We start from the raw sequence: 22,188 nt of genomic DNA, 5'->3' as shown, positions 1-22,188 counted from the left end.
ATTTTCATGCTCAATCTCACTACATCTAGTTTCCCCCTTACCATGCATTGTTATAAGAAAGGGTAAGCAAAGGTTTTTTCAGACTGCCTGAAAGTGAAGTGAATAACAGAGTGATGTGGTAAAGAAAATATATTTTACTGTAAGCAAGGACAGAACTTCATCTTCTTGCAGTTGGAGAAGGACTGAATTGTCCCTGAAATCTTACCAGTACTGAATTTCTGTAGAAATGTAGCCAGTAGAATGGCTTTACATCCTTAGATCCAATCCTATATTTAGATTTTTGTGTTAGCCCAAATGCAAAGACACCTTTTTTTTAAAATAAGTAATCTAAAACACAAAATTAGGTCTCTTTGAAATAGGTCCTCTACATGCCAATCACCAAAGGTTGCCAGATGAAATTCCCACCACTTAAGAACAGCCCTCATGGGACCAGGTTTGGAGATTTGGACAGGATTTCTTTAAATTGGCCATTTTTTTGGGTTCCTCTGTATCCCAATTTATTCTTGAAACCTGTTCTCCAATAGTATTTCATGATTGATCCCTCTGTCATTGGATTTGATGCCTACACCTTTTCAGTGTCTCAGATACGGCACTTGTCAGACAGAAGGCTTTCTTCTCCTCCCTTACAGAAGATAAACATGTTTGCAGTGGCAGAAATGTTCCATATCCCCATTACTCAGAATGCACAGTTACCAGGGTAACAAAATCTCAGTTTGAAGATTCATTTCTTCATGAAGCTGGATATGTTTTACAACTGTGTCTTTTGTCACTTGAACTATTGGGTTATAAAGACTGTGCATCAGCTTGTCATAAACTGCTTTTACAGGAACTATTTTAATCTAAAAAGAACTACAGAAAATATGTTGTTAATTGCCACTTTATAAAAGAGCAACAACTGTAACAAGAAATTAAAGACTTGCTGCCAATATTTTGTCTCAGGAACATTTTCAATCAAAAAAATGGTGTTAAAGCTTCTGGTAGTGGTGAGATTACTTCTTATGTTGAAGTTCATGGCTGGTGTTATATGATACAAATTGTTGGTATGTCAGTTTTAAAAAAAACCCATAGAGTAAAACTTGGATTTTTTTTTTTTTATCAGCACAGAAGTTTTGTATTTATAACACACCACTAGAAGTAAAATAATTGATTCAGTAAACAATGTAGTATTTTCCAACCTTTCATCAAATTACTGAAATAAGGTATTCATTTAAGTGCTTACTTTGCAATAGTCTGAGTTAAAATGTAAGAAATGTGATGCCCTGATTTTTTTTCAGAATTGCTCTGGACAGCTCCTGAGTTACTGAGGGACCCAGACATGTGCAGAAAAGGCACAATCAAAGGGGACATTTACAGCTTTGCAATCATCCTACAAGAAGTGGTGGCTCGGGGTCCACCTTACTGCACATCAGAACTCTCAGCTGAAGGTAGGCAACTACTACAATATATTTTTAAGGCTTTGTGCAGAGCACTTATAAAAGGCCTGGCCAACTCCCTTTATTAATAAGGCAATAATGTATTCGTCTCATGACCTTTCTCAGTGGCAGAAGTCTGTTTTCAATACAACATTCATAATAAATATCAAAATGTGTAGTTCTCATCACAGCCTTGGTACATGTCTCATCACAGCCTTGGTACATGTCTCATCACTGTTTTCAGTGGGATCAGGCTTCTGGGTGCTCCCCAGGAATCTTCAGACCTCTGCAGAACCTCCTGTACACCCTGTGCAAACTCGGACTGTTCAGAGTATGGGGTGAAATCTGAGGGCAGAATTTCCCATAGCTTAGAAACTCCTTTTCTTCCCACTCATTGGCCCTTTTTTGTCCATCATGGAGACTGACGTTTTTGAGCTGGACCCCTTGCCAACATCCTATTTTGTCCATCTGCCCATTTATTTTTCCTTAATCCTTTCCTTTTTAAAGAGACTCAGTCTTCAACAGAGGTTGAAATAATGCATCATTTTGCTTATGTATATCATAAACAGCAAACAGGTGAAGTCTTTAGGATCTGCTCATGGTATAACCATGTTGTGCTTCCATGGGAAGAACAAATCCACTGCAGTCAGGGTCAGGTCACAAGCACTTAAACAGGGAGGAAGTGACAACAATCTAAAATTAGCTGATTTCAGTGATAGCCCATTCTCAACACATTTTAAGCTGGACAACCATCAAGTGGGGTATGAAAATTCAGTATGTGCCAGTTCAGCAGGAAAAATAGGGTTCTGACTTTTCTGTGCCTGAAGCTGTTGTCACAATGTAATCACAATGATATTAATGACATACCCCCTCTGTAAATCAGAGCAGGACTATGATGTAGACTATGGTGCAATTAACAGATTTCCCCCACCACATCCCTCCTGTAGAACCTCCAGCAAATGTTGAACACAGATCAGTTCTGTTTTCTAACCCGATAAAATGATGAATTTCTACTCATTGTGTCAATCCTAAGGAGTTTTTGCTTGTGAACTTTAAAACAATCTGGGGAAGGCATTTCCCCTTGGCTGTCCCTGGAAATATTTGGGCCAGATGTTTTGATTAGTTCATTTGGCAGAGTCTGGGGAATGAGGCAAAGATCTTTAAAGTAAGCTGTAAATACTGGAAAGCTTTGGTTACTCACAGCAACAGCAGGACTCCTGCCAGAGAAAGAGGTTTTCGCTCCATTTGTGTTCTCTGCACTGAGCAAAGTAAGATTTCAAATACAATAACTTTGGTGGGTGTTAAAAGACTAACTTCTCAGGGTTTGAAAACCCAAGCCCAGTTCCTTACAAGCCTTATTTCTAGGAAGGCAGCTCTAGACAGGGAGTCATTTCCCAGACACTGTTTTGAACTCAACCTCTCCCCTTTAACATATTTTCCGCTGTCGCCACTCCCACCAACCTCCTACGTCCTGGCTCCCAGTTAATGATGAAGCATCAGAGGCTGGCATCCTTCCTGTCTGGGGTCAGCTATAAACCTCTGCTGCCTTAGAAGACTGCAGGTCCTAGTGGAGAGAGTCAGAGGCAATTTCATTAAATACAAGCCTTCAGGCTCTCACATCCATCTGTCACACATCCTTCCCCCATCCAGCCACTTTATTACTCATAACCTGTTTCTCCAGGGACAAGGCAGATGAATCTTCTTTAAATCAAGAGACTCCAGACAGAGAAAAGCAGAAACCTCCAGCCCCATTTGGCACAGACACTGGGTGCTGAGGACTAAGTGTGGCAGCTGAAGAAACAAGCCAGGGACAGATGAAAAGGTCCATGTCCTTTGCCCATATCAAGACCTTCAATCTTACAATGTGCTTCCCCTTCTTCTCTTTGCCACAGAAATTATAAAGAAAGTGAAGAAGCCCCCTCCCCTCTGTCGGCCAAACATAGCTCCTGAGGTAGCCCCCCTGACATGCATCCAGGTAATGAAGCAATGCTGGGCTGAAGCCCCTGAACGACGTCCAACCTTTGAGGAGGTGTTTCATAAGGTCAGTAAATAAAGAAACTCATGTAATCCAATTGTTTGTTCTTGGCAGGGAAGTGTTTTATTGTTTAGGTTTGTGGTTGTGGTTTTTTTTTTTTTGTGGTTTTTCTTGGTTTTTTTTTTTTTGGTTTTTTTTTTTTTTTTTTGCTTTAACTTAGTTATTAAAGAATGAAGACATTTCAGAGCCCTAGACTTGTCCTGGCTTAGAAATGATGAAGCAGCCTGGACATGGGCTTCAGGTCTTCACATTTGCAGTGTACCTGCACAGATAGTCCCATGGAGATGATAGATTTGTAAATTATCCACCTTCAGACCAATTTTTCTTTTAGTCTTCTGAAGTGTTTCAATGATAACTATAAGGAAAATTCACCAAAGACTGTTAAAGACAAAGATACAACATTTGCATTAGGAGGTGTCTCAATTCCAGATTGCTGGAAGCTTGGAGATTGTCCCAGGGAAATATGACTATACCTGAGGCCTGTTTAAACAGCTTTCCCAGATATCTGTTACTGGCCAGTGTCATGGACAGGTACTGGCAAAATAACCCCCGTTTCTGATCAAGCAGTGTAGTTCCTGTGTTCTTATAAAATCATAGGATTATAGACTTATTAAGGTTGGAAAAGAATTTTAAGATAGTCAATCATTAACCCCATACCACCACCACGTACGATGTTAAGCCATGTAATGAAGTGACACATCAACATGTTTTGTGAGCACTTCCAGGGATCCTGACTCCACCATTATCCTGAATAGTCTGTTCCAAACAGTCTTTACAAACCCTTTCTGTGAAAAAAAAAATTCTCAATATCCAATATAAACCTTCCCAGACACAACTTTAAGGCATTTCCTCAAACCAGGTAAACAAATATCCATAATTTTTAACTTTTGCTTCTATGAATCTGTGAATAATTTTGAATCTGCTGACTCCACTGTTGAGTCTAAGGTAGCCTCTAAAACCACAAATTATCTGAAAGTTCCAGCAGCTCAACTTCAGGTCAGCAGGAGAAAGCACAACTCAATGAAGAACTTGGAATGGAGGTAGCAGTACACATGGATGTAAGTGTGCAAAGATGGATTTAAGTGCTGTAACATGTAAAAAGGTTGTTAAATGTTGCTAACACCCTGAACTTTGTGCTTCTGAATGCAAAATCTTGCAAGTTACCCTAAAGATTTTTCATGGAATAAATGCAAATCTGCAGCCTGACAAGACTCCATAACAATATACATGTTGACAACTACTGTAAGCTTATGTTTCATCTAAATCTCACTGATTGATGCAAATTCACCTTCTAATTCACGTTTTCCTTTCTCTTTGAACTCTTTCAATTGAAAAAGCCAGTGTTTAGTATGACACTTCCAAAGAAATGTTTACTTCTTTCCAAACTCAGAGTGCTGTAGTGGTAGCAATGGTAGACAAATAACTCTCCAGTTTGATTTTCCAGTTCAAAACCATCAACAAAGGGAAAAAGACCAATATAATTGACTCGATGCTCAGGATGCTTGAGCAGTACTCAAGCAACCTGGAAGATTTAATCAGTGAGCGGACTGAAGAGCTAGAGGTTGAAAAACAGAAGACAGAAAAACTGCTGTCACAAATGCTTCCACCGTAAGTACTGGTACTTTAAGTGGTAAAAAATCCCCAGGAAACTAAACCAAAAACACCCCAAAACAAGTCCATATCTAGTCATATCTAGAGCAACACCCTTCTCCAAAAATAAGCAACATTGTAGACCTGATCATCAATTTTGACAAGCACCTTCAAATCAAAGTAAGAAACTCTTAATCAATGCTGGTTACAGTCATGTAGTGGAACATCTCAACACATTAAAACAAGAGTCTGAGCTCTTGAGCATGCACTAGAAACAAACAGGGTTTGTTCCCTGCCATCTTCTTTGTGTTGCTATTTCAGTTCAGTGGCAGAAGCCCTCAAGACTGGTGGCACAGTGGAACCGGAGTATTTTGACCAGGTGACTATCTACTTCAATGACATTGTGGGCTTCACATCCATTTCAGCCCTCAGTGAACCCATAGAAGTGGTTGACCTTCTGAATGACCTTTACTCTCTGTTCGATGCTGTTCTTGGAAACCATGATGTTTACAAGGTGAGAAGTAACTTTATTCTGTGTTTCCTTTCCATCTTTTTCAATTTCTATACTTATTTCTTAATGTAGTGCTATTTGCTAGGTGGAGACAATTGGTGATGCCTACATGGTTGCTTCAGGGCTCCCAAAACGGAACGGAAACAAGCACGCAGCTGAAATCGCCAACATGTCCTTGGACATCCTCAGTGCTGTGGGAACATTCAAAATGAGGCACATGCCAGACATTCCCCTCAGGATACGAATTGGGCTGCACACAGGTAGGCAGCTGAACAGCAGAGAGCCCCTTCTCAACTGTGTTTCCAACTCTGAATGCTTTCTTCATGACTGCCCTCCAAAAAACAGCCTTACAAGGCACCTTAAAATCGTCCACATCAACCAGGCAGTTAAAATGGAAAAAAAAAAAACAGCCCAGAGAGGGTTTGTGGAGGCTTAGTATTATTTTAAGAAAAAATTTTGTATTCTGTCCCAGCCAGGAACTACATCTAGCATGTTAGTCACAAGGGTTTCATTGTGAATAGATAGCCCTTTAATGCGGCATAGGACCTTCAGAGGTGGGACATCAGTGATGTCTTTGCAACTCTATTCTGGAATGAAAAAGCACAGAAACACTGGCATATATAGTGAAAGCACTAAAAGATTGGAGATATTTATTACAGGTAGGATATACTGGAAGAAAAATGTGATGCAGCTCTTAAGAAAAGGTTATAAAGAAAACATTATCTCTGATGTAGAAGCCATAATGTATTCAATCAACAGAAAGGTTGCTTGTTTAAAATGAAAGGAGAAAGTTCCTTTTTATATATATATATATATATATATATATATATATATATATATATATATATATACAAAATGTAATTAAACTCCAAAATAAAACAAAAAAATCCAAACCAGTAGAACTACAGTTATATAGGTAAAACTATTTTAAATATAGGAAAATACATAAAATACATCTGCTATTATCATGAATCAGTATTTATATAAGATATATGAATCTTCATATTTTTTTACATTTTTTAGTCAACCATTAATAGATTTTTCCCAGCTATTTGTCACCAGATTTCCTGCCTCTTCCTCTAAAGTACCAGGTGTTGCCCACTGTGGGAAGCCAAACAATGACTAAGAATGCCCAGGAGTCTGAACCAATAATATATGGGATTTTATCCTTCTGCTTATCTGATAATATCCACAATTTTGGAGCCTTAGGGTGCAAGAATTTTGCAGATATCAATATCCTAGTCCCTGATGTACATGTGTGGGAGACAGAAGCAAAGTAAAGGAAGTATCTCAGTCAGAATATCCCAAGAACAGAGCTGTGACTTTAGCAGAATTAAAATCAGTATTATGAATCCTTGACCTTATAAGATCCTCTTCTGGAGTTATCTCTGAAACACATCTTCCTACTGTTTTCTTTGAAGTTTGTAATTCTTAGTTGACCCTTCACAGAAGTGTAAAGCATTAAGGAATAATTGCAAGAACACTGTGTGTTTTATATACTCTGTCAGAAATTAAATGAGACTATGGCTGCAGATTGTCTTGCCCAGAGCAGGAGTCCCTGGAGCACCAGCAGCATATTTCCAACATGGAAAGAGAGGAATTTGCTGTGCAACATCTGCTGCTGCCTGTTGACACCAGTTCTGCAATGTATCTCCCATGCCAAAAAATTAATCCCTGGGTGGTGTCTGCAGGGGGGCAGTAACTTTTTTTTTGTTGTTGTTTTTATGAACTCTGGGTATCTGGAAAGCAGAATTGCTATGAACTGCTGTATTGGGTGTGAGAGGAAGAGGGCAGAGGACTCTGCAGATCTTGTTTTGCACACATCTGGCAGCATCATGCTGTCATGGGAGCAGCCACTAACACATGTTCCAAAGCAAACCAGCTCTCTGAGCCACGGAGCTGACAGCTGAGTTTGATTAACCCTAGACCCCATTTCTCCTGAGAAAAGATGCATGAAGAGGGAATGATCAGCATCATGAAAGCCTTGGGGAAGCTCTTGGGGGAGAGAAGAACTTGGCTGACACTTTCACTGTGCTGGAAAGGATGGAGAAAGGTTGTGACCCCCAGTCACGTAGTTCAGCTGCTCTCTGGAAACTGGGGCCAAGAAGAGCTCATGATGCCTCTCAGAAAAAGCAGTAAATGCATTTTGGGCATAGGCTGCCCATGTCTTTTCAACCCCGAGAGAAAGCTGCACCTCTGGGAACTTCTGCTGGCCCATGCCCATGGTCTGCTTGTGGCAATGCATGGTTAAGGCAAAGAGGACAAAAAGACCAGTGCTTTGTCTGCATTTTCTCCCCTGCTTTAAACACATCCTGGAAGCTTGGCTGTCCTCTTCTGACTTCACTGCAGATCCAGGACAACTCAGCTGACTCAGCTGTTTTCCTGCTATCCATGCCTGGGCTGGAGCAGGACAGTCAGCAAGAGCAGTGGTGAGAAGATAAGCTTTTCCACGGAGGCTGAAGATGATTTGTGTATCAGTCAGGCTCTCTGGCAGTCAGCCCTGCACTTTGATCTTGACTCTTAAACTCTGCAGCACTGCTGATGGTGTTTGCAGAGTCTCAGCCAGAGACTTTCGTTAACTGACCCTTGCAAGCCCTGGCAAAGAGACACTTCAAAGCAAACCTATGGACCTGTGTAATTAAGCAACTAGGCCATAATGTCCTCATCACAGGGCGTCTGGTTTCCTCTGAAACTTGTAACTGTGGGAGATTTACCATTGAAAGTTTCTCTTAGCCTTCTGCTGAAGCTGTTTGGAAAAGGGGGAACACACACAGGAGGTGAAGGCAGTGAGCAAAATAAGTCTTAGATGCTTTCAACACAGGGAATGTGTAATTTTGGGAATGCTTATATGGTAGGGTTGGTTTTGAGCTGAGAGCCTTCTGCAATGGGAGAGGCTTAAAAGCAGTATTCTAGAAAGATAACACCTCGCCCTAAAACTCTTGCATCTCTTGTGTTGTGATCTTTGTGCAGAAGTGGCTGAGTGACTGCACCGACTGAATAGGGAACATGAATTCAGGTACCCACATGGAGTTGTTTCCAGGACTTTTAGGGAGACTGCACTCATTTTGAGGACATATGCATGAACCCTGTAAAGCTGTTCATGTGCAGGAGTGGAAAAGCTCTTATGGCTCAGTTGACTACATTGATTTGGTCTCCACTGACTAGAGTAGAAGCTCATCTGCCTTTATATGTGCTTCTTAAAATGGAATCACAGAATCATAGCATACTCTGAGTTGCAAGGGATCCACAAGGATGATGAAGTCCAACTCCCGAGTGAATGGCCCATACAGGGATCAACCCCACGACCCTGGTGTTCTTAGCACCATGCTCTAACCAATGGAACACAAATCCTTCTCAGTGAGGGCTGTTTTCTCAACATTCAGAGTCATCTGTTTGTGTCCTGTCCAAATAATCTATTACAGAAGGAGCTTTGGTCCTTAGATTTGGGACTGCTGCTGTCATGTTATCACCACAAAAAGAAGAGAGGCAGTTTTTTGTGAGATAGTGTTTTCTCAGGGAAATCTCTTATTGAAGCATGAATAAGAAGTCACCAACAAGACATTTTTTTTTGTTATATGTCACATTAGCATGCACACAATAAAGACCAGTTAGGGAACCTTAAGGTCCTTGGCTGAGACTATCAACAGTGCCTTTTTATACAGTTGTGTATAGAAGTGCCTATAGATGAAAACCTGAACTAAAATTCCTCTAGTAATTCCTATAGTTCCTCTCCTGAAAAGCTTGAAACAAAGTAGAGAGTACTGATAAGGATGGGAATTAACTTGTCAGAGATTCTGAGGAACAGTGTTTTGTCTGAGGTACACTGACAAGAGTTGAAAAGAAATCCCCTTAAATTGGGTTTTCATGATCTCCAGCAGTCTCTGCCTGCTGTTTTATCCAGTTTGATCCATGCTGCTCAAGTCCTTGTAATATTTTTTGTATGAACCATTCTTCCTCACTCTTTTTTAAAAATATTTTATCAAGCAATGATTCATCAGGCAGGAGCTAATATCTGTCTTACCTCTGAGTTTGCATCCTCATTAAGTATTTTAAAATCCGGCACCTTTGGGCAGCAACAACTTTTCAGAGGTCACAGCAAGAGAGGTTCTTGTGAAGTTCCCCATAGCTTTCAGCAATGGATTTTCATTGTCCTTAAGATAGATCTGAAAACTATATGAAAGATCAATTTTTTAAAAAAACACTAAAATCAGCATAAAATTGCATTGTACTGAACAAAGTAACTGATCACTTCTAAATTAGGCCACAATTGCTACTATTTATATTTTTACTGTTTTAAACCAAACATTTTAACCTATAACCTTTTTACAATATGAAAACTCTAATCTATAGCATGATGTTAGGACTGTTGATGATGTACAGTATTCACATCTCTTGTAGTCTTGCATGGAGAAAGATTTCCTAGATATCAGTTGTACTAAATCTTCACTCAGAGGATCATGACATTGAAAAGGCAGGCAAAGCCTGAAAAGGCACATCTCATAAATGTCTCTGATGGAAAATAGAGTCCTATCTTTTGTCTGCAGGAAGCCCCACACCTTATCACATTGCTTTTTGTTTTTATTTTTGCACTTATTTTGCAGGCCTGATATTTTCTGTTGTAGGCAATAAAATTTAGCATCTCCTCTTTCAGAGGGCAGTCTAAACATTAACTAAGTCAAATGCCCCAGATGAAAATTGTCTGTGCTGTTTGGCTTCCACACATTTTATCTCCCAGTCTGTGCATGATCACGCTGTGCCTACATACATACCTCTGCCTGACAACTTGGCAATGATTCTTTAGAAGCTACTTAGGAAGTGAATAGATCTTGTATAAAGAATGAGAAAGAGGGAAAAAAGAACTTTTGGCCAGACAGGCCATCAGACACTGTCTTCTTTTCCAAGGATGGGACACAGGGTGGTCCAGAGTGCTGCCAGCACCTCTGGACTCCCAAGGCTGATTTTTAATCCTGTTTCAATGGGTTACAGGGCATGTCACAGGATATGAACTTTATTTTTCTCACATGGAAAAAGACCTTTTTAAAATGAGATTATGATTGTCCTTGAGTTTACATGAACTCTGGACAAATTTCTTCCAGATGATGGTGAACTGAGGGCCTACCACACAGGACCTTTCTCAGACATGAAACACCAGCATGAAATCCAGAGCAATGCTTAACTTTTGACTGATTGCAGCAAGCACCAAGGCCAATGAGATCTTTAGAAAACCTTCTTCTGTATTCCCAATAGGTTTTTTGAGTATCAGAGGAGAAGATGAGATTTGTTGGTCAGTGAACCCCTAGATTTATGCAGGGCCATCCAGGTAAGACAGCTGCCGTGTCTTTCAGGGCCTTGTGTGGCCGGCGTGGTGGGGCTGACCATGCCACGGTACTGCCTCTTCGGAGACACGGTGAACACGGCATCAAGAATGGAGTCCACAGGCCTGCGTGAGTATTTGGGACAGCCAGAGAAAGGGGAAAGTCTAATGGTAGAATTCAAAGCAGCCTGAAGGAGAGGGCACCAGTTTTGCTGTTTTAGGTCAGCCTTTAGGACCCTGCCTTCCAGCTGCAGTTCTCTGACTCCAATCCCATCAACCCAAATCAACAGGAATCTTGTCCTATTTTCTCCCAGTATGGTTTGGATCTTGCTTTCAGTCAGTGCTAAGAACCCTCAATTCAGAGGGTTCTTGCACAGTAAAATAATGCATTTACCTTTCATGACCATTACAAAGCAAGGGTTGAAAGACAGGAAGGCACTGCTTCCATCATACCCATGGTCATGGAAAGTCCCACTGAGACTGCAGACAGCAGGAGCACTGCAGGTGCAGGAACATTGCTCCACATTAATAGAAATGCATAAAGATAAATAGGAAAATTGTAGCTTAATCTCTCATGGAATGTAGCTCATAGCTATATGATCTTCCTCCACATATTCAAACTGATGTTTTTCTTTCTTATTATTATGGAAAAAAAATTAATCAGCTCATACCCCATCCTTCAAAGGGGAAGACAATGTGATTGACAAAATTGAAATCAAAGCTCAACAAGAAAAACTATTTTGGGGAAATTTTTTAGAAATATTTCCTGGCTTGTTCACACAAGCAGAACAATAAAAAATTTCAGTGAGTTCCAGCAGTGGCTGTAAAACAATCTGGGGAAGATGGGAATGCAATAAAGTTCTCCACCTTTGCCCTTTTTGTTCATAGACTAAATGGCAGCTCTGGGTGGAATAAATTACAAAAAATACAGACATATCTACATGCATAGCCACATTTTCTTTATGTTCCCTTGCAAACTCCATCTCTCTGCTCTTCATCCCAGCTTTCAAATTATGTTGGGTGTCTGGAGCAGGACAGTTGGCTATTTTCCATTTCTTTTTCATTCTCTAGTTATACTGTGGCAATAGATAAAACAGAAATCTAGTTGACAATGTTACTGGAAAACCAGTTACCATCTTTATGAAGAGATGGACTTCTACACTGAATGTGTTTGGTATCCTTCTCTGGGAAGCCCCCAGAATAGATCTCCTCTCCCCCTGCACTCTTTACAGCCCTGCCTGGAAGAATCCATCAGTCAGCATTAAAGTCTACATAGAGGAGCAGCACACAGCTCCACCAGCCACACACCTGAATTGCAGCACTCCTGCTTTGGAGCCCTTTTCCTTGTCAGGATGAAGCAGTGGGAAATTCACAGTCTGTGTGCAGTGCAATGATCCAGCTGCTTTGTTCTCTGTTCTCAGCTTACAGAATTCATGTCAGCCAAAGTACAGTGGATACACTTCGGAGTCTGAATGAAGGCTATGAAATCATACCCAGGGGAAAAACAGAACTGAGGGTAAGAAGGCCAGAGTTGTGTGAAGCACTTCACAGGGGAGTCATCTTGCTTGAGGAATTTTCATATTAATATCTTTTTTGGCCTTCATACACCAATCTTCAGCTGAATCCTTCCAAAATTTTCCCTTTCATTTGTTTCAATACATTAAGTAGTTATTGAAGGACGTGGGATCAAGAAATCAGCTGTATATGCTGGATAGAAGTATTTATATAGTAGTTTATTTAGTCCACCCTTGACAGAAGCTGCTACTTTTCAATGTCCAAACAAGGCAGTACTAAATAATTCAAACATCACTTCTACCTTTACACAGTCAACAGTCAGAAGCAAAAGCTTTGCTTGCCTTAAATGCCTAGAATAAAATGTCTGAATATGGCCTCAGGTCCCTCAGCAATTTCATCCAAGTGGAATCATACAAGTTCATATGTCTGCAAGTGGAGATCTGGGGTAAATATTCCAGGTCTAGTCAATGGAAAGAAACATTTGCATAGTTAGTGGGGATAAATTGGCCTTCCAGGAAATTATTATCCTGAAGTACTTTCAGAGTCTAGTATATGTGAAGATGATTATTGGTTTTCCTCCCCTTCTTCGGTTAAGGGTGATTGACTCTCAAACAGGTTCATCAGATGCATCACACCTTACAAGCTAAATTATCAGTGGTGGGAGAGAAAGTTATTCTGATACTCACTTCAGAATGAGTTGCAGAATCTCTCAATTAATAATGCTAGTGCTGACAAATAAGATGATTAGTGATCCTGTAGTTTCCAATTTCTGTTCAGCCGTGTAGTTTCAATGACCCAGATCAATGCGGGTAATTTGTAAATGACAGTTGGAACAAGGATAATGAATATCCTCTTTCAGGAAAGTCAAACTCAAATAATCCCTGAGCTATTCTGAAGGACAGCTCAAGATTTCTAGGCATGGTCTATCTCTGGATATGTATGAAGCCAGAGAAACCTAGAGAGAAAAATTATATATCAAGCAGAGGGCAGTCAGAAAGCAGCTTTTTATTTGGATTTTTGGTTTTATTTTAGGGTAAAGGAGTAGAAGAGACATATTGGCTGGTTGGGAAAAAAGGCTTCCAGAAGCCCTTACCTAAACCTCCTGAAATAAAGCCAGGGTGAGTATGACTTCATCACTGTCCAAGACATTCATTAAAACATCTCTTTTGGAGTTCACAGGCTGAATATCTGCCTGTCCATGTTATCTGTTTGCAAAATCTATATCCTGTTCCTCTGTGACTTACATGTTCAGGCATAGTACTGGGACTCAGAAAGGATGAGATTCTTTCAGCATCTCTCCTTATTCACAGTTCCCAAGAAGTGACATGGAAACTTCCTGCTTCTCCCCTATAATCACTTGGAGAGTGAACTTGAGAGAGAACTTGAGAGTTCCTCCCCAAATCTCCTTCCTGCTCTGTGTGCATATAAGAGAAACACAGGTAGGGACACTTTCAGGTCTCGGGTGTCATCAGTGTATGGGAGACACTCAAGACTTTTCTCCCTTTCCATCAAATTCCTGCTGAAAACATCAGCCTCATTCAATGTATAAATACATTTCTTCCCGTTCATTCTAACAGAAGAATAAGAAAGCTTTGTGTTACAAATTTATGGCACTGTTATGCAATCAAAGATTTAATGATGCTGCCTTCATTAAGTCATTTGTAGCTTTGTAATGCCTGACTTCACAAACAAAGTACTCCCTGTTCAGATGTCACCTGCTGTGTGCCTGGAAAGGATGTAGTGGTCAGGACATAAAAACCAGGAATTTGATTTGTTTGACAAGAACAGCATGGTCACCCACATTAAAAGCAGTCAGCCTTGACTCCCTTTATAGACAAGACAATAAAGAGAAATACTTGCTAAGGGTCTGGTTCATTTGGCCCTTGCAAGACTCCTGTTTTGTTGAGGTCCTAAAGTAACTACTTCAGAGATCGGTGTCTGACAGCAAACATGGTCTGTTTTAATGTAGCTCTGACTTCTCCTGCTCAATATTGTTCTACATATGGCCCCATTCCCTCTTAGTAAATAAAAAATTTCCCCATATACTCAGGATCAGAGGATCTTGCACATCCATGTGTAGCCTCTGAAGAGTCCACCCTTAACACTGCAAAGACAGAGGTGAACTACTCTTGTCCCAAGGCCCAAATCTTCCTTCTTCTTTTGCAGTATCTCTGTCCCCACAGGTCACGCAGCAGTTGAGTGATTTTTGACAGTAATCAGTGGAAAAAATTAAAGTTACACAAAACCGTATTTGTCCTAGTGAGGGGGCAAAATGAAACTTATATCCCATAGGCCAAATGTCAAGTTACAGAAAAAAGCAACTGGATGTTGAAGGAGAGCAAATATTTGGAGAACTGCCTGAGGCATAGCCTGTGCTGTTACCAGATAGGTATTAGACATTATGTCCTGCTTTCCAACCTTATCTTGATGATTCATGTTTTGGCACAAAATCAAGAAGCAGAAAGTTATTTCTAGCTGGCCAATATGGTCATTTCAAGTCACTGCCTCGTAAAATTCCATAGGGAATTCTTTATTTGTAGGCTTTTGAGCTGAAGAAGGAAATACTGAATAAATTCCTCTTCTACTCATAGTTTCACTCTGTCCTGAGGCAACTTATCTTCTCTTGGGTATTCCCTCACCATGAGGTCTATGAGCACTTGATTTTATCTCTTGCTTTATATTGTGACTTGGGTAGCCTAAACATCTACAGGTGGGCAGTTGTGGTGGCCATGCTGAGAGGTGTTTCCTACTAAGTGAAAGTTACTACATTGTGCTTGGTCTTATGTCCATGCTATGGAATTGCAAACCTGTGGGCCATAGATTTAAGGGTCTGATCCTATGGATGGAAGTTTTTGAAGTTCCTGTTCAAAGGATAAGTCCTTCTTTCTTTGTCTGATCAAATCTCAGTTTTACCTGGTTTTCATGGGAATTTTGGGTTAACTTTGCATGACACAGAACAGTGCAGGACAGTTCTATAGCCTCTCTAGACCTTCCCTTGCTTCAGGGCAGATTTCTACACATACACCTGGTACTGCCACAGGAAGTAATGGCAGACTGGACATAGAGAAGGTGTAACAGAATTAAGAGACAGCAAAACCAAGTGTGCCAAGCAGTCAAGCAGCAAACTACCTGTAGAATAGACATTGTTTTGAGATTTCAGTCAGATAGATTTAAAGGAAGGCTGTGAAATTTCTTTGTGGTGTCACCAGGTGACTATCTGTGGGTCTGAATTATATGACAAGGCAAAAGCACAAAGTTGTGAGTATATAAGCATGGGATATTTGAAGCTGGCATCCTGTGATGCTTTGGGACAGGCAGCATCTTTTCAACTCCAGTGGAGCAGCCATCTTGTCCAAAAAAGCATGAAGGATAAGAGGTTATACAAAACTACCAGACGCAAGCCTGACCTGGTCTAAATCTCAGATGTGTTTTGCAAAGCACTGAAAAAATATCTAACCCTAGGAAAAATTCAATGGCTAATGAAATTCAGAAAGAAAAAAACCCCAACCAACCAACCAAACCAAACCAAACCAAACCAACAACAAAGAAAACAAAAAAACCCCAAAACAAACAAACAAAAACCCAAAAAAAAACCCCAAAACCAAAAACCAAAAAAAAGCCACACCTCAACACCTAAACAAAACAAAACCGAGAGCCAGGCTGATTTTCTTTTGCCATTCCAAGGAGATTCTTGGTCTTCTGAATTTCCAACATTTACCATCCTGGATCAGAAACTATTTTCTTTGATACTGAATACAGTGTTTGAAAGCATCAGAAGTCCTCTATCCCAGCAGGTAGTTTTATTCAGAAAGTTTCCCTTTAAATTATTTATGGAAAGTTAACTGGGGAGAAAAATTAATACAATTCAGCAAAGATACATATTGTCAATCCTCTCAAAGGCTTTTAACCATTAACCCAATGCCAAGGTAAAGAGCATATGAAAGTTTTTGATTTTTTGACATAAACCCAAATCCCTTACCTTGTATGAATTCATTAAGTCTTAAGTCCAGAAGGGTTGATAGGTCTTCACAGTGATAGGTAGTCACAGTGATAAGTGCAACCTGATGTGCAACACCACTGAACACTGAAGATGCAGCCAGGAATAGGTGAGAGTCTTGGGGCCCTCTCATCCTCACATGCATGAGGATCAGCCCTGGAGGAAGCACTGAGATCCTTGTTTGAAGATAAATGGGTGAGAAACAGTGAAGGATGCTCAAAGAATCCATCTACCAACCCCAAGTGAGAAACATCTTTTTATAAGCCAGGAAAAAGACAATCATTAGGACAAAATGATTTTTACTTCTACCCAGTACAAGGTTGTCATTGCTTTGTCTGTGTTGGAGCACCCTTGTAGGATGGAACTGTAGAGAGTCTCTAGTGTTGCTAATGCTGCTGATGTGTCTTTCTGAGGAGAAAACTGAAAGCATTTCCACTGGGCTCCTATCTGTCAAATGCACTTTTAAATCAAAACTAAAAGAGCTTGTGGACCAAACAGCAGTGAAGTGAAAAACTCTTGTTGTCTTCCCATAGAAGGAATTATACAATAGCATAAAAATATTTCCTAAATAAATTTTATATAACATTTAACAAGAGCTATTAAAGGAAATCAAAGCATCCTCTGTCTCATAGGCCCTTATACAATGTCAGGACAGATGTATTTTGCTTCACACTCAATCCCTTCTTTTCAAACTATTTCTGACCACCTAACACAACAGCAAAATGAAGGCAAAGAAGTATTCTGATCATGGCTGTGGCATAATGACAATGAGAAAGAAGACTTGTTTCTGAAATCTGATGGAGGATGAGAAAGGGAATGAATGTTGGTGACTCATCTCCCTTTCAACAAGACTGTCTGACTTGTGATGTGATTGCACCAGCTTTCATATTTAAACAAGCTCTTCCTGAGCAAGCTGAAGTTTCTGGGAGAGTTGACTGGAATATTACATAATTTGTGCTAATAGCAAGAAACCCTAAATTCAGTGTTCAGGAAGGAAGTGAAGTCAGAACTTCACAGATTTTCTCTGCTGGTTTTGCAAACAAGGTGATGGGAAGAGAGGACCTTGGAAAAATAACAGCTGTCTCCAAAAAGACGGTTTTTGCCTAAGGCTGGGATGGATAATGCAGAATTAGACCTCTCCAGTTGCTCAGACATTTGTGAGTTCAGGAAATGTGCAGGTTCTGTTTACACTGGATCTTTCTTTTTCTGTTGTGTAGTGGTTGAAAGTCAAGTCACTGTCAAACATTTTATACTTGTGTGAGCAGTGTCTGGAGGTGAATCTCAGGCAGTCTAATACTCTAATACTGTGCTTGATCATCAAATACCCTGGTCAGGCCTTCACCTTCAGTGGATCACAACCTGCTGCACTGTTGTGCAGCAGCCTTCTCCACTGCCCTGTGCATGAAGTCCTGCTGGGTGGACTCCAAAACGAAACCCCTGATGCTCACCCATGGTGTGGCTGAATTTTGTTACTGCTTCCATAAAGGGTCTAGACACAAAGATTCATTTTCTCCCTCCAGCAGGCAGGATTTAATCTTATTAAAAGTTTTTTGCCTCCATCTAATCTGGTCACCTTGTGTGTCTTTAAAGAGTCAGTGCAGAGAAACAGACATTTCTTGATGTTGATCTTTTTCTTCTTTGGGATAAACTCCTGCTGTGGACCAGCAGCACCAGCTTCCCTCCACTGTCTCAGAATAGAGCCCAAGATATTTGGATTACATGGAGACATCTCTATTGCAGATAAAAAAATATCAGGGAGCTAAATCTCACTTGAGCTGTAGATTCCCAGAAGAAGTTATTCCTCATTGAACCCATCAGGATTACATCCTCCTGGCTTCCCTGTCCTTGGAACCCAGCCCTAAAGACACCATCACTCTTGAGGAAGTTTATAAACAAGGATCAATGTTTCTAAGAAGAAACATGTTCCCATAGAAAAGAATTTAGATAAGGCATGGGAGGACAGCTTGTCTTGGCATTTCCATTTGTAGAGCAGAGCTGGTCAAATACCTGAAATTTTACTCTACTCTCCTTCAGGAAAGGCTGTTAAATTTGTGTTCAGCATTCAGAGGCAACTGGCTTTTTCTAGGGACTGTTAAATAGGATTTCTGCCAGCTCACACCTTAGTGAGCTGAGAGCTTCTAAAAGCTACATCCCTGGAAGACCAAAAGGCACTGAAGCAGGAACTAAACTTCACTGGAAGATCTTCACTGCTGTTTTGTTCGCTTTCTCCCTTTAATGAATGTGGGCAAGGATCAGTGTAATAATGGAATAATTCTCCCAGGATTCATCTTATTTAATTGATTCTGGAAACAGCCTTGATATAGTTTGTACTCCTCAATCAACAAAGTCATTCATTTTGTCCTGGCAGAAGTGACTAAGAGTGCCAAGAGCCCTCTGGACACTTAAAATTTAATTAGCTGACCTCATCCTTTGCAGTAAGTTGAGTGGTACAAGAGGAGAATTAATAAAGCCAGAGCCAGGACCCATATTTGTTTTCCTTTATCTCACCAGAAGACACTTACCTTTTCTTTAGTCCCCATTACAGTCTGTTCTTTATTTCAGATGAAACTGAACTGGTTCTTTCTCTAATGGCCTACCTGTTCACTGCAGGTATAGAGCTCATGGGTTACTCCCAGAAGAAATTGCAGAGTTCAAAAGGAGGAAAGCTGAAAAACTCCTTGGCAAAAGAGCCTAGATCTGAGGTAGTAGCTGTAGGACAGTCCCCATGTAGATCTGCTGTTTAGTGTCTGCTTGTGTGTTATTTGTTTGCATTTTACTGGTTTTAGTGTCTTTTCTCCCCCCTTTCCTTCTGCTTTTCTCCTTTTTATTTTTTTAGTATGTGTTATTATTCCATCGTGTCTCATTCAAGAGGTGCTTGGAACAGCAGCAAAGCTGTAGCCTTGTTGGGTGATTCCTACTGAATTTATATCTAGTATCCTATTAATTCCTGAAAGACATTGATTATTACTACATTTATCTGCAGTGTGCTATCAATCCACTCTATGTTGATGTTCATGGTGCCAGGAAGAGCCCAGTACATGGTAAATACAGTCATAAAACTAGAGTTCAAGCCTGCAAAAATCCAAATTGCCTACAGTTGCTTTTGTGTAATGGACATCTCCTGCCTAGTGTAATTGCATACCTCATGACAGTAAGAGGATGCAGCTTTGATATTCATCATTATGGTACTGGTGGGTACAAGAGATAATGGATTTAAGGTTTGAGTGGAATTTGGAAGTCACGTGGAATATGACAGCATGACCTGATCAAGTAGGTGTTATCAGAGCAAGGCTGGCATAGGAGCATGCACAGCCACACTTGCACAAGTGTGATGTCTCCTGAAAATGATGTATGAGCTGGGATTTTTGATAATACCTCTAAAAACAGCAGTAATGCTTGTGCTCAACTCCTCTGGGCTAATATGCATTTCATTTCCACTCCCCTAACAAAGGAGAGGTGGATGAAAACTCAGAGTACCTAGATAAACCCCTAAGATACACCATATCAGTCTGATAGATTGCTATGAAGGCTAAAACTCCATCCAATTTTCTAAAAAGGATAAAACCCAGCAGGTAACTTTTGGCTGTTCTCCTTCTTCCCAAACACATCTTTTAAAGATTCAGGGTGTGCTACCAGGCTCCTTTGTCTCTCTTAACCAATATTTAATTTTTTGTCTGAAGTTCTCCCTATCAAGGACCTAAAGGCAGAAAATCCTCATGAAAAAAAAAAAAAAAATCTGAATATGGGACACAATCTGAAGAGACCTGCATAAGCACTACCATATGTGAACACCCACTCACTCACTGCTAAATACAAGTTCTGAGGCACAGAAAACCACCCTGCTGATTTACACCTAAGAGTACCAGCTAATGCTCCAAGGCCAGAGACAAAGAGGATCTCACACTTGGGTCAGCCCTCTTGGCAAAACCTGTACATATAGTATTATAGAAGTATTTAGTGCATCTATAACCCACAGACACAGACTTGCACACTGAAGCAGGCTGATCAGCAGTATATATTATGGAGAACAGAAGGTACTCATTAGGCATCTTGGCTTAACCCATTAGAAATAGCAGAAAAATCAATAAAACATTCATACTTTTTCAATGGTCCTAGTTCAATATTTCTTGTGTGCAGAAAGCTTTCAATAGAGGCAATTAAGTCCTCAACAGCCACTTACTCCCACATGCCTTCTTGGTGGTTTAGTTATGTTTCCAGCTAATTTTAGATGCTTCTAATGAAACGGACTATGTTGCCAATAACCTTGTTTTTCTTTGGTGTCAATAAAGAAACACTGTACAAGGATCTCAGATGTAGTCATCTATAGTCCATTCACCCAGTTTATGGTCCTTTTAGTCTGTGACCCTAAAATGCTCACAGTCCCACAGGGTTCTTGCTGCAGTACAATAGGGATCCCCATCTTGGAGTAATTATGTACTTTGGAGTATTCATCTGGCCTGGAGTCTAGAGGAAGATCAAGACTCTGCTTCTCCTGCTTAAGAGTCAATCTTTTAACCTTGAAAAGTTAAAGTCCTGTGGACTCTGCTGTCCTTGATGTATTCTTGATTTCAAAGAGAAGGGATAATTATGACTGGATCTTGATAAAAACACTCAGCAAAACATGAGGAACACCAGAGCACACCTTCAGTTACCTGAAGATAAATCTCTGGGCTATATCATTAGTGACCCTTATCTTTTGTCCTCTGGTAGGGTCTGTGGGTTTAACATGGACCTTCTAACCTACGCATGCAAGTGGGATTCAGCCCAGAGCACCATGGCTGTCACAGACACTTGTGTAAGGTTGGTAGATTAAACAACAGCTGAAGACTATGTAGGGGAAACCATGGCAGCAAATGCTGCTGGACAATATCCTCAGGCAGATGAATCCATCCCTAGCATCTTACAATACTTCTGAAAAGGAGAAAGGGATTTCTCCCTTTAACTTCAAAACACAACAGAGAACTGTGTCACAGAGAGGTCAGTGACTCCCTAGGATTCATGCCTGTAGATGAGACTTAGACCCCATGCAAGCCAGTCAGAATTCATTGTGGAGTTCTCAGAGGTGAGATTTCACCCATGTGATTGTTAGTGGCTGTATTTGTGGAGGGGCCCATTGTATGTGAATGTTGGTACAATCTGTACTGCTCTCTGCTGACTTCTAGCTGTGTAAGCATACAGGTGGTGTATCCTGCATGGACAAAAGCACCAGCCTGGGATTACCTAAAAGTACTGAGGCTCAATTTTTCAAGTTATTTTCTCTTGTTGTTGTTGTTGTTTGTTTAGGGGTGTGTTTTTTTGGTTTTTTTTTGGTTTTGTTTTTGGTGGTGGTTTTTTGGTTTTTTTTTTTGTTTGTTTGTTTTGTTTTGTTTTGTTTTGTTTTGTTTTGTTTTGTTTCGGTTTAGTTTTTGTTCCTCAAAGGATTTGACTCTCCTTGCATCCTGACCCCTCATCCTATTAACTCAGCTGAGTGACAGGAGATCCCCTGGCACTCTTTCTTGTTCAGGAAATACCCAAATAATTGCAGCTTGCTGACCAAACCATTGGCTAGCAAGGTGCAGCTGACCAGCAGATAAGATCATATAATCACAGGATAGCTTGGGTTGGAAGGGACCTTTCAAGGTCATTTAGTCCAATCCCCCTTACAATGAGCATCCTCATAATAAAAAAAATTCTTCCTTATATCTAGTCTAAATCTATTCTGTTTTAGTTTTAAAACATTACCTTTTGTATTATTTCTACAGGACACCTGCTTCATGCACTTGGTTTTTAACATATATTTCTATTCTAAAGTAATCGCACATTCATTGTACACAA

The 22,188-nt window shown here is 40.3% G+C and overlaps 1 protein-coding gene across 1 annotated transcript in view; it reads left to right on the top strand.

Moving 5' to 3' along the window:
* Window positions 1-19,069, top strand: part of GUCY2F (guanylate cyclase 2F, retinal) — a 34,782-nt gene extending 15,713 nt beyond the window's left edge. The window contains exons 10-18 of the mRNA XM_021533990.2: window positions 1,275-1,424; window positions 3,305-3,453; window positions 4,892-5,055; window positions 5,359-5,551; window positions 5,634-5,808; window positions 10,894-10,992; window positions 12,284-12,378; window positions 13,410-13,495; window positions 18,985-19,069. Coding sequence (XP_021389665.2) covers window positions 1,275-1,424; window positions 3,305-3,453; window positions 4,892-5,055; window positions 5,359-5,551; window positions 5,634-5,808; window positions 10,894-10,992; window positions 12,284-12,378; window positions 13,410-13,495; window positions 18,985-19,069 — 1,196 coding nt within the window. The remainder of the gene's footprint in view (window positions 1-1,274; window positions 1,425-3,304; window positions 3,454-4,891; window positions 5,056-5,358; window positions 5,552-5,633; window positions 5,809-10,893; window positions 10,993-12,283; window positions 12,379-13,409; window positions 13,496-18,984) is intronic.
* Window positions 19,070-22,188: the final 3,119 nt, after the last annotated feature.

The sequence above is a fragment of the Lonchura striata genome, chromosome 2, assembly GCF_046129695.1.
Source record: "Lonchura striata isolate bLonStr1 chromosome 2, bLonStr1.mat, whole genome shotgun sequence".
NCBI classification, from domain to species: domain Eukaryota; kingdom Metazoa; phylum Chordata; class Aves; order Passeriformes; family Estrildidae; genus Lonchura; species Lonchura striata.
The sequence above is the reverse complement of the archived record's forward strand: the minus strand, read 5'-3'. Positions and strand labels throughout refer to the sequence as shown.